Genomic DNA, 12478 nt, shown 5'->3' with positions numbered 1-12478 from the left:
TGAAATAATAAACCTATTGGAATGAATTGTATTTTTTAAAGTGAAAAAAAGTAAAAACTCAGTTCAATGAATTCGAATGAAGCATGCATTGAGTCATTTCAAAACCTACTGGAAGTAAGTAAAAACATACTGTAATTTTTAGGTATTACGTACCAGAATGAAGTAATAAACATGCTAGAATGAAGTAAATTGGGCTTGTAATGAAGACCGAAATAATTTTTACATCAGCGAATTTCATCAAAAAAAAACAAAATCTAATGGCTCTAATTTGGTCTCTAGTTCGATCTTCAAAATTAGTTCAACATTTATCACAACTCTAAACGCTTATATACATTCATATAAATCCGAGTTAATTAATTACAGTAATTAATTTTAGTCGAGTAGTGTGATATAAAAATCACATTCGAGTTTTCACATGTATATAGTTAGTAAATAAAGTACTAATAATTTAAAATTTAAGTGACTACTGACTAGTAGATTTAATTTCTTCCATGACTATGCACAGATAGTATAGAAATGTAAGTATTTATTTACATAAATTTATATTTTCGTTGAAGTGGGACATTTCTACATTAATTACATAATAGAGATCTATCTGCGTCTGCAGATGCCGGGAGGCGGAGCTATAAATGCACAATAACAAACTCTAGATGAAACGACAAGATTTTTTTTTTTTGAAAATGAAAAAGAAAATACCGGGTCCAACAATAATCAAGATGGAAAAATGTTAAAAATTAATAGTAATTTTTTTAAAACTCTATTGATTTAGTATTTTAAAACTCGATGATTAAGTTGAACTTCATACTATGATCATATTCATATGATTCATAGTATTTTTTTAGTATATGAATTGAATTGGATCTTAGTTATTCGACTTTTATATAAGGGAAACAAATGAATAATTAATGAAGAAAACTATAGTTAATGCTAGTCCATAAATGAGCACATTTGTTTTACGAGAGAGTCATCGACTATGATGTAACGGTAACATGCATTGGACCCAAATTTCAACCTTATAAGTACAAAACACATGGGAGTGTTGGAAATTATTAACTATATCTATGTGAATATGTGTGTGTGTATAAGATGCTTGTTTGTTTGTTAATTAGATGACGCGTTATAGATTACATTTTCATAAATATTTTATGGTCCAATAAAAAATAGTGAATAACCAATTTGTGAGTTTATCACATTTTGGTTAAGTGTTTGTCTTATTACTTTAGCATTATATAGTGTGACAAGAGCCGTGTTAAAAATACAAAATACAGTGTTATAAATTTATATTTTCATTAACATTTGAGAGCAATAATTTTACATTGGCCTATTTATCTTTTACTTGATTCATTTTATTCTCTATGTCAAAATCGAAATGTTTCACTCTTTTTTGAGTGGTTTTATTTGAAGAGATCCATTTTATTTTAGAAAATTTTAAGAACTTCTAGTCATATAGTTAGTTTTGTAGTAATTCTCTTTATATAACTTCTTTTAAAAATATATACACATGAGTGATGAGTCCATACTCCTTATGCTCTGATCTCATTTTCCTTATAGTGTCTATCCAAAAGGAGAGATATTTCGAATGAAACGTAGAGAGTGTTTTATAATTTACTTATGTAGTTATATACTTGTCCAAAGCCTACAAGTACTTGTTTTTTTTGGCAAAACCGACAAGCTATTAAACTAATTTTTTGCTCAACTTTCTTTCCTATTATCCTTTGCTCAATAGCATCGAAAAATATAATTGAAGGCGATAATAAATCTTTGTTTCTACCTTTTACAAAAAACTGTAGTAAAAAAATTTACTAAAAGGACATAACCTAACCTAATACTACTATATAGTAGGTTTAAATTAACAAATAAAACAATACTTCTATAATTAGACACGACAACCTTGTATTAACATTAATTACAGCCGCAAAACCACTCAATTTAAGGATAAACAGTTCCAAGATATCGAAATCTCCCAAAAGTTTGAAAAGGAAAGACAAAAAAATTCAAAGTTCTTTAAAAGAAGCGATATTCGGGTTTCACTTTCCTCTTTAGTCTTTAGCGAGAAAGCAACTAATTATTTATTAAGTGAGAATGAAGAAAAAGGCTCTTAATCACTCCAATGTTACTATATGACTATTTCCTTAGAAACGCAATTGAAATTTTATACTTAGAAGAATCAAACCGATCAAATCTATCATTAAAATCAAAATGTTTTGTTGTTTTCGTTCTATTTAGCTTTTTGGCAATTTTCGAAAATTATAGTTTGATATTTAACCATTAATATTACCATGAACCATAACTATAGTGTATGTAGTTCATGACCAAATGCACCCATCGTCCCCTTTCGTCGTTACCATTTGATTTTGCTCAAAATTACATTCAAATTACGACAAATCAATCCAATCTCAAAAATTGATCCCTCAAAATGTGTACATTAAAATTTAAAAAGAGGAGAGAGAGGGACAGCATGGATCCTAGGGATCTAAAGACAAAGACGAAACAATATGGCGATCGTCAAATGTCCTATTTTGAAAGCACAAGATGTCTCGAGGCCCCCCTCTCTTTTCTCTTTGTGATCATTATAATTTCATTGGGATTTGATCCTTTTCTATTCTAATCAAACACTGAAGTAGTACACCAGCAATCCTCCTAATCTTTCCCTTCTGCTCAGCTACAATCTACTTGCAAATAAATATATAGACAAAGAGTGTACTTATAGATATAACTATAATCCAAATTGAAAAATAACATCATACATTTAATTTGACATTTCACTTGCATCAAGTACGTTTTGTCAAATAGCCACTCCCACACACACAACTTGACTTCAACAATGATTGCTAAAAAACCACTTGTACTCGTGTACCACTCACTACTAAAAAGTTTTTTTTTTTTTTTTTGTTTAAAATTAAACTGTGGAGTATATAACTCATAAGAAGTGAATTCTAGCTAGTTAATCAATAAAATTGTCAGCCGCATCACTTTTTTTAGCACAACAAACTATTAGAAATAACTTTTTATTTCCCTTTTAATTTTGTTTAGAATATTATTTGATAGTACTTCATTTAGAACAAAATGTGGAGCACTCTTGGTATAAAATATACATATATAGGGCTTTGACTACTTTTACTGTCTTAGGCCCTAGCTAGATATAGGTGATCACACAAATCCGAGCCACAGATTGGTTGCCTTTCAATGAAATGTGTCACTGTGCACATATATGAATATACAGTGCCACTTATTAATTAATTGTAATTTTTTTTTACTAATACTAAGTTTATTTTTTGTTATAAATATAATAGTTACAAAAAAATATAATTAAATATTTTAGTTATATATATCTATGTATTTATTCTGTTTGAAAATAAAAAATCTCTTATGGAGTAATAAATATTGCATTATTTTTGAATATGTCATGAGGTATAAAAAGATACAGTTGTGTTACTAAATCAACAACTAAAGCAAACACGCCACAAAAATTAACGAACTGTAAAGATATCAGAAAAACTATGGTTTCATGAAATTGAAATATATAAACAATATTAAAAAAATGACTTCAGAACAATGACACTTTTCATAAGTACTCCCTCTGTCCACGAGTAGGAGTCCCATTTCTATACGGCACAGATTTTAAGAAATGTTAAGAAAAGTGGGTGGAAGAAAGTGAGTGGAATAGAGGTCCCACTTGTATATATTAGTTTTAAATGATATGCGAGTGGAATGAGTTAGTGGAATGTGGGGTTTCTTTACCATTTATGGTAATTATGACCGGGACTCTTATTCGTAGACGGACCAAAATGGAAAAACGAGACTCCTATTCGTGGACGGAAGGAGTAGTTTGGAAACTCTATGTAGTTACTGTAATTATAATAAAACCCTAAACACAATAAACTGATGCTTTCGCCATATTTTGCAAGAGCAGTGCAAATTTAAAGTTTTAAAGTAATTCCAACACCATTAACATTTTAGTGCATCAACCATAGTCGAGCACGTGAGGGTCATTCAATAGATATATATACCCTAAACCCTACTCTGCGGTGTATACTATATATATGATGACAATCACATTTTCAAACATTCACAACATCATAAATCCCAACTTTCCATCCATCAAACACTCTAGCAACATACATGGATCACTCCTCCTTTTCAAACCCTAGTTCGTGCGGCTCCACTTCCGCGGCGAAGAATAAGAAGAAGAGGGCCGCCCCCGCCGCCGCCGTGAAGCTCTCGACCGACCCCCAGAGCGTGGCAGCGAGGCAGCGGCGGCACCGCATCAGCGACAGGTTCAAGATTCTGCAGAGCCTTGTCCCGGGCGGGTCGAGGATGGACACGGTGTCGATGCTTGAGCAAGCGATCCAGTATGTCAAGTTTCTCAAGAATCAGATTTGGCTGCACCAGGCCATGATCGACTTGGTTGATGCTGCTCCCGCTGTTTCCGCCTTTCAACCGAATCATTCCGCGCTTAATTATGATGGTGGGGCGTGCGATGATTGCTACGCCGTGGATCGGATGCTTGCGGAGGGCGGGGAGTTGCCGGAGTCTTGGTTTTCCGGTGAACATATTTGGGGTTCTGATGCCTCTATGCAGAACTGATTTCCTCTCTATCTCTCTCTAGCTAGGTTAATTGGAAACAAGATTTGCTGAATATGTGCTTTTAAGTTATATGCTAGCTATATGGATATGTGCTTGATTTTTGTAGTGTTTCCTATGCTTGTAAAAATTATGATGTGAAGGGAAATGCAATGATTATTATGATTGTGATTATAGTTCATTTATTAGTACTACTAGCTTAAATATAGTCATGATTAAAAAAAAAAAAGTAGAGATTGTTGAGCTTAATATAGTCAAAATGAAGTATTGGTTGTGGCATTGATCAAATTCATTGATAAAAAAAAGTGGGAGTAGTTGAAAGCCATAATTATATAAAGAAATTAAGATAAACTAGACCATGCATATTATATATATTCACAAATTACAACTCATGTATTTAGCTAGGTAGATGGATCGAACCATGACCAGCTCGTCATTAAATCATTAAGAAGTGTCTCTTTTTCCATTTTAATTAGGCTAGGCATCATCGACAAATTGAATAAATTAAGTCTCTGTGAAGTGATTAATGGGGTACATAACATCAGCAGGTGTGGAAATTAGTACAATTATTTCAAAAGTATACATCATTTTTTTATATAACATAAGCTCTTACATTATCTCCTTAATTAATTAATGCTACTTTCAGCACTCTCGGACCTCCCCCCCCTGAACTTGTCAATCCCAATATAATCCTGCACTAGCAAAATATAACTAATTAACTAAACAAGTATAAACACACCAGTATAAAAGTAAAAATATAGGACCTCTTGTTGAAAGGGGAGGATTAATTAAAATCGAATAACTAAAGTTAACCTTTTAACATGCAATTAATGAGGTGCAACCGTGAAAGAACTTAATTATCAAATCAAGTCAATTTTCTCTTCAGTTGTTGAGCTATATTATAATCCTGTTGATGTATTCTCCATAAGGAACACGATTTTTGACGAATGTTTCTGAAAGGAATTGTTGATATCTAACTATTCTTTATATAAATAAATAGATTTATCAAATTATCATCGGTCCCGTAGCTCAGTTGGTTAGAGCGTTGGTCTTATGAGCCGAAGGTCGCGGGTTCGAGCCCCGCCGGGACCAATTGAAACGGTTGCTAAATAGTTGTTGTTTTTTGCTTAATTTGAAGTGTTTTCCAATAATTGTTCATTGTTTTATTAATAGTATTGTTTAAATTTTAAACGGCTTCGTTAAATATCATCTGGTCCAGAGTTTGAATATGACATATGAATGTTTTTTGATGTGTGGAAAAGAGAGTATTTATTTGTGGATACTGAGGGTGTAACTTTACACGATGATGACTTTATTTGATGTTGTATACTAAATCTAAACTATATAAAACGTTTCCTTAAACTTGACATATATCAACAACAAACTACATAAAATGCAAAAGTACTATGCCAAGTAGTAAAGTAGGATATCTAACACCCATATTTACACTCATCTTTACATAGATTTTCCACCTCCACTTTACACAACACACACACTACACTAGTTGATCTTGATGCATGGCTTCCCAAAACTTCGAGCCGATCCATTTCCCCGACTTCAAAGACAACAACAAGATCAACGCCAAAAACCCCCTCCTCGGCTCCCTCTGCCTCTTCTTCGTCTTCTTCACCACCTTCCTCTTCCTCTACTTCATCTACGCCTGCGCCCGCCGCCGCCACCACGCCGCCTCCACCGCGCTGCCGGAGGCGGGGCTCGACCCCGCCTCCATCAGCTCCCTCCCCGTCTCCTCCTTCGCCATGAAGCCCAGCCACGGCGGCGCCGAGTGCGCCATTTGCCTGAGCATTTTCCAGGAGGGGGAGAGGGTGAAGGTCCTGCCGCTCTGCCGCCACGGCTTCCACTCGGACTGCGTCGACGAGTGGCTCAGGACTCGCTCGAGTTGCCCGCTATGCAGAGGCTGCGTGCACCGGGTTGACTCGCTCGAGGCGGGGATGTGGGTGGTGCCTTTGCCTTGAATTGATGTGGCTGTTTGCGCCAGCGCGGAATAGCACTATTCTTCTTTTCATATAAAGCAATCAGGCTTTGCTGAATTTTAATTTTGGTGAATTATTATTAGTTTAGTCGCACAATTATTGGAGCTTTTGCATCCGTGTGAATTTTTAAGTGTGTGGTGTAATCGATATCGAACACATATTGATATAAATTATTTGGTTTTGGCAATTATTTAATCGATCGAATCATTCACTTCTAAAGTGTCTTCATTGATTTGATAATTTTAAAACTTTAAAGATCAATCTGGGGATTGCAATGAGTTTTGTAATAAGTGGTGATTCGACTAAATAGTAGTCCTAGTAAGCGCTACAAATGAGAATAAAACTGACATATGACATTCAAAATTTTCAAACATTTTAAGATCTAACTAGCAAGCGCTATAATAACACATATAAAGCTGACATTCAAGATTAATATTATCGATCTATAAAAATTATTACTCATTTTACTAGAGAAAATACTTTGAATTTAGTTTATCTATGTTGACATTAATCAATCTTTTAGATTTGCATAATACACTCACCGACTCAGACACATACTTTTTAGGTGATTCAAATTATTGACTTCTAAATAAAAAAACATTACTAATCAAAATTTATATTAAAAAATTGTAATAGAAAGTGACCTAAAAAAATAGTAAATTATATAGTATTAATTTTATAATAAAATGTGAGTGATAATAGATTAGTAGAATATGGGTCCACTGAAAAAAAAAAAATGTAAAACTAAAAGATAACAATTTTTTCGGTCGGAGGAAAATGAAAATAGGCAACAAATTTTAGGGATGGGGGAATATATTTTTCGGTAATAATGTATATAGTAGTAGTAATAGTATATTTATTGAAATAATGTACTCTATCACATTAAAGTAGGGGTGGGTAGGTAAGGTATACCTTACCGAAACTACCATACCGTATACTTTACCGTAAATACAGTATGCGAAAAAGTCATACCTTTATCTTACCAAAGTTTTCGGTATACCGAACTTCGGTATACCTTATTTTCGCTATGACAAATTTCCATACCGATACCGTACCTTATTTTCGGTATACCGTACCGAAGTTCGGTATATCTTACTTTTGCGGTATACCTGACTTTCAACATCAATTAAAATAGAAAATTAGAGTTTTTATAATATTATTTATAATTTATAATTTTAAAAATAAAATAAATATAATTTATTCATAATTATATTTATATTTCACAATAGATTTTATAATTTAAAAATATATAAAATATATTTTATATATAATTTTGTTTATATTTTTGTGGTATATACCTTAATTTACAGTACATACCTTAATTACGATATATACCGAATTTCGGTATGCAGCGGTATACCGCGGTATTTGAAAATTCATACCGTTACCTTACCGGAATCTTTCGGTAAGGTATCATACCATACCGAAAGTCACGGTATACCGAAAATTCGGTATTTTCGATATTTTTTCGGTACAATAAGACCGGTATTTCGGTATTTCAGTATTTTTCCCAAGCCCTACATTAGAGAATACGGATTGGGGATGGTGGGCTGGAAAATGGACCGTAACAGACCCAATAAAAGAGCAAATTTATATGCCCAAAATTATATGCAAGTAAAATGGTGTAAGCCCCAAAGTAAATTGTGTTATGCATCTACGGATCACTCCCTCCTTTATTTGGACAGTTAAGAAATTTCCTGCTCATATAACGTTCGAAAACAAAATTCCACCTCGTGCGCTATCAATTCAGTTGTGCCTGCTGGATAATGTCTCCAACGAGGTTCACTTCTTCACTTTGTTCTGCCAAATTTATGTTCATGTTATGTTCATGTTTATATACTTCGAAATCTCAATATTTTTCTTTTGTAAATTGGGGTTAAGCACATAATATATTCGACGAAATTACTCTGTGATGTCAAATAAACTGACAAAAGGTTTCTTTTCTTCTGAATGACAGAGTGAGTAACAATTGCTTCATAAACAAATTCTCCAAAAATTGCTGAGAAAATGCACCTACCTATCTATGTATCTATACAGAATGAAGAACCAAGCAAAAAAAGGAAGAAGAGAAGATTCAAAAGCTTGAGCGATATATGACTAGTAAGCTAGATGATGATGATGATGTGGGTGTGGAAGAGATTCTGGGAGGCGAGAAATGACATGTACAATTGGGATTATGCATCACTATTTTGATCTGAGTGTCGAGTTTCGTGCAAAAAATGCAGAATCTTCCGCTTTGTATTATGCTTCCCGCGTCTTCATCATCTTCATCATCATCGTCTTCATCATCATCTGTCATCTCATGATCTTCATACTTTTTTATCACCTCAACCTTGTCATCATATCTGATGTAACTGAATCCATATCTCGGATAGAGCAGCTTCAAAAATTGATCCATTTGCTCTTCACACTTTTCCCTCCACTCCTTGGAGAATGCAAGAGGTGCAAGAATCAATGACACTCCAACTCCATATCCCAAGCCGATAAATATGAATTGCCAGTTGAAATCTATGTTTTTCCATCTCGGTGTTGGCAATGCTTTAACAGATGAACAACTTTTGTCCAAAGGAAATCCGCACAGCCCAGAATTTCCTTCGAAGTTTTCTGCTGAAAAGGTTTGAAATTGGCTACCTGTTGGGATCATTCCATACAAGTTATTGTAAGATAAGTTCAGGAACGAGAGAAAGTTCAGTTTTGCAAGCTCTTGTGGTATTTTCCCTGTCAGCTGATTGTCTGAGAGATCCAGTGATCCAAGCTGACTCAGATTTCCAATGGAGCTTGGAATTGCACCTGAGAATGAATTGTGTGATAAGTTGAGAACATAAAGTGAGCTGAGATCTCCAACTGTATGGGGTATGTCCCCGCTGAAATTATTGCAAGAGACATCGATAGCAGTGAAGACTGTCAAAATCTTGACAAGCTCCAGCTCTAGGCCTTTGATAGTAACTGTTACTGCATCCTGGTAGTACAAGTTAATCAGAAAATCAAAGCGTATGTGGCGTCCCCTCAACTCTGTGCCATTCTCTAGCATCATTCCTTTCCAACTTTTTATATACTTCGGATTTATTGGACCACTGAAGTTATTGGAAGCTATATCAATGATTTGAAGATTTGGCCAGCTCCCGTTGACCTCAGAACAACTGATATTCCCATAAAATTTGTTGTTGCGCAGAACAAGAACGCGCAAGCCAGAAGAATCTTTCAGCTTGCATGGGAATGTATCTTCAATCTTGTTGCTTCCAACATTCAAGACTTCTAAAGATGTGCAGTTGGCCATGGACAGTGGGAGTTTTCCTCCTAGGTTATTTCCACTGAGGTCCAATGTTTTTAAACCACAGGTGGAAGAAAACAAATCTGGTATCTCACCACTGATTTTATTTCTCCTCAGATTCAGCACTCCAAGAGTAGAACTCTTTACTAGGCAATTTGGTATATGACCCCTCAAGTTGTTGTCAGACAAATCTAGAACTTGAAGGTAAGATGCATTGCAAAGATATTCAGGAATTGTTCCACTAAGGCTATTGTTTGCTAGAGAGAAGAACAGTGCAAACAAAGTAAAGCCACTTATGTTAACGGGAATGGCCTGCTGAAAGTTATTGGTCGAGTAGTCTACATAGGTAGCTGATGCTGGCGGCAGTGGGAACTCACCTCTAAGTTTGTTTGAGTGTAAGTCTAGAACTGCAAGAAAAAGAGGGATTTCGAAAGGCCTTTGGAGATCTACCAGGAAATTACTAGAAAGATTCAAATGAATGAGAGATCCATTTCCAAGGTTCCAAATCCAACTAGGTACTTCTCCCTTGATATTATTCTTTGAGAGGTCCAGAAATATAAGTTTGGATTGATTTCTGAGATCAGGGAAGTTGGACAAGTTGCAGGAAGCTAGATTTAACCGGCTTAGCTGGGGATACTCGGATGAACTTGAATTGCTGCTGCTTGTATCAACAGACAAGTTGTTGTATCCAAGCTCCAGTCTTGTGAGGTTTGGAAACCTTTGAACCTTTTCCAGCTTTAAGGTGCCATTGAAGAGGTTTGAAGAAAGTGATAGTACACTCAACCCCTCAAGTTTGAAGAAGGACTCTGGAATGGACCCTTCAAGCTGGTTCCCACTTAAATCTACTGTATCCAGATTAGAGGGATTCGGAATTTGAAATTCCTCAATCTGGCCATTAAATGTGTTGTTGGAAAGAAGAAGCCTCTGAAGTGAAGGGAGACCAAACAGAGAAGAAGGAATGCTCCCATTCAAAGAATTGGAACCTAAGTTTATATACTCAAGACTTGAGAGGCCTTCAAAATGGTTGGAAGAAAGTGAACCGGTTAGAGAATTGCGACTGAGATCTAGGTATGCCAATTTACTGGACATCCTAAAAGGGGGTATTGAACCAATGAAAGAGTTGAGAGAAAAATCCACATTGACTAGCTCTGTTAGATTGGAGATGGCAGTCGGAATCGACCCAGTGAAGTTGCAACTAGAAATCTCTATCTTAGATAACATTTTCAGATTGCCAATGGAGTCCGGCAACCGACCTGACATATTAGTGTAGCTAAGCACCATAGTCCTTAAAGAACTGTTCGCTGGAAGATTCGAAATGGTTCCACTGATATTCTCATTGGTGGAAAAATCAAGAATCTGTAGAGTGGGTACCTGAAAGATGGCGTTTGGAAAGATACCTTGCAGAAAGCAATTTCCCAGAGTCAAGATTGTCAAATTTGAAAATTTTGCAATGAACTCCGGTACAGTTGTTGATAGATTGTTACCATCAAGGCGTAGAACTGACAGAGAATGAAGCCCTGCAAGTGAAGGATCAAGAGGGCCTGATAGACCACAGCTGCGTAAGCTCAGCGTCATTAAGTTGGGTAGAGAAGAAGACAATGCTTGGCACCAGTCACTTTTCTGAGCAGAAATGTTGACATTGTCAAGATAAAGTTCTCTCAGCCTTGGAAGATTCTGAACAAGCCCCCGCAGATTTGGATTCTCAAGTACTAGAGCTCCTCCAAACAAGGTGGACAGATCAAGAGTAACAAGGCTTCTCATCTCTGCAAGTTCAATCGGAACCTGTCCGCCAAAACCAGCATTTGACAAATTAAGGTATGACAAATTGGTCAGATTTTGAAGCCCCTTTGGAATCTGCGCACGCTTGAACATGTTGAAAGCCAGATTTAGGCTTTCAAGAGATTGAAGACTGAAAAGAGCAGTCGAATTGTCGATCCCTCCAGAAATGGCCTCGTTCTCCAAGTTCAAGCTGATCACACGGCCTGCACGATCACAGCCTACTCCTCCCCATATGCAGCAGTCATCACTTTGGTTCCATGTCACCAACTTGGTGGAATAAGTGGAATTATACTCAAGGGTGCTCCTTAGCTGCAGCAACGTCGATCTTTGATCGTCGCTGCATTGGCCGGAAACAAGAAGTGGAATTAAGATTTGGATGAGGGATAAGAAAAGAAGGCATGGAAGAAAGTGTGGAGTTCTCATCATTGGTTTGAGTAGGAAGAAGCTCCCATAAACATGTCTAGTGATGGAGTTGTATGGATATAGTCCATCGGCTACACCTTTCAATGAAATCAAAGCAAATAACTTTCGGTTTTGGCGTGGCGAAGACTTGTTTGAGAGAGAAGCAAAGGAGAAAAGGGTTGGCAGAAATGTTTGAGGAAGGGATAGATTGATTGAATGGTCAGCGATGGAGTTTCCATTTTTTCAAGGTAAAAAATGGTTAACTACGTGTTTTCTGTTTTGTGTGTGTTTTGTGTTTGATTGTACATCTTTTATTCAACGCGTTTAATGTCGGCCCCTCCATTAGTTTATTGGTTTGGTCTGACTTTGGATCCTTCTTATTAAGTGAGGTTTTACCAAAACGAAGACTTAGCCATAGTCACAAGTGGAATATTATTTACGAGGAATGCTA

The 12478-nt window shown here is 35.8% G+C and overlaps 3 protein-coding genes and 1 non-coding gene across 5 annotated transcripts; 3 read left to right on the top strand and 1 right to left on the bottom strand.

Annotated features, from left to right (window-relative positions):
- The first annotated feature begins 4104 nt into the window (after positions 1-4104).
- Positions 4105-4737, top strand: LOC125218445 (transcription factor LAX PANICLE 1). Its single transcript, XM_048120113.2, has one exon. It carries the CDS (start codon positions 4123-4125, stop codon positions 4585-4587), a length of 465 nt encoding a protein of 154 aa, XP_047976070.1. The 5' UTR covers positions 4105-4122; the 3' UTR covers positions 4588-4737.
- Positions 4738-5602: 865 nt separating this feature from the next.
- On the top strand, positions 5603-5676 carry TRNAI-UAU (transfer RNA isoleucine (anticodon UAU)). Its single transcript has one exon. It is a non-coding gene; the product is annotated as a tRNA-Ile (tRNA).
- Positions 5677-5982: 306 nt separating this feature from the next.
- LOC125185673 (RING-H2 finger protein ATL66-like) lies at positions 5983-6770 on the top strand. Its single transcript, XM_048082250.2, has one exon. It carries the CDS (start codon positions 6102-6104, stop codon positions 6555-6557), a length of 456 nt encoding a protein of 151 aa, XP_047938207.1. The 5' UTR covers positions 5983-6101; the 3' UTR covers positions 6558-6770.
- A 1720-nt stretch (positions 6771-8490) lies between these two features.
- Positions 8491-12305, bottom strand: LOC125223163 (receptor-like protein 7). Of its 2 annotated transcripts, XM_048126175.2 has the most exons (2): positions 11331-12305; positions 8491-11243 (listed from the first exon to the last, which is right to left on the bottom strand). In XM_048126175.2, the coding sequence occupies exons 1-2, from the start codon at positions 12049-12051 to the stop codon at positions 8650-8652; spliced, it is 3315 nt and encodes a 1104-aa protein (XP_047982132.2). In that variant the 5' UTR covers positions 12052-12305; the 3' UTR covers positions 8491-8649. The 2 variants fall into 2 exon arrangements, with proteins under 2 accessions (XP_047982132.2, XP_047982131.2); XM_048126174.2 differs by having other exon boundaries at positions 8491-12305.
- Between the last annotated feature and the right edge of the window lie 173 nt (positions 12306-12478).

Source organism: Salvia hispanica, chromosome 1 (assembly GCF_029641045.1).
Source record: "Salvia hispanica isolate PSC_SH4W2 chromosome 1, Shi_PSC_v1, whole genome shotgun sequence".
Taxonomy (NCBI): Eukaryota; Viridiplantae; Streptophyta; class Magnoliopsida; order Lamiales; family Lamiaceae; genus Salvia; species Salvia hispanica.
This window is presented reverse-complemented; position numbering and strand designations above follow the sequence as displayed.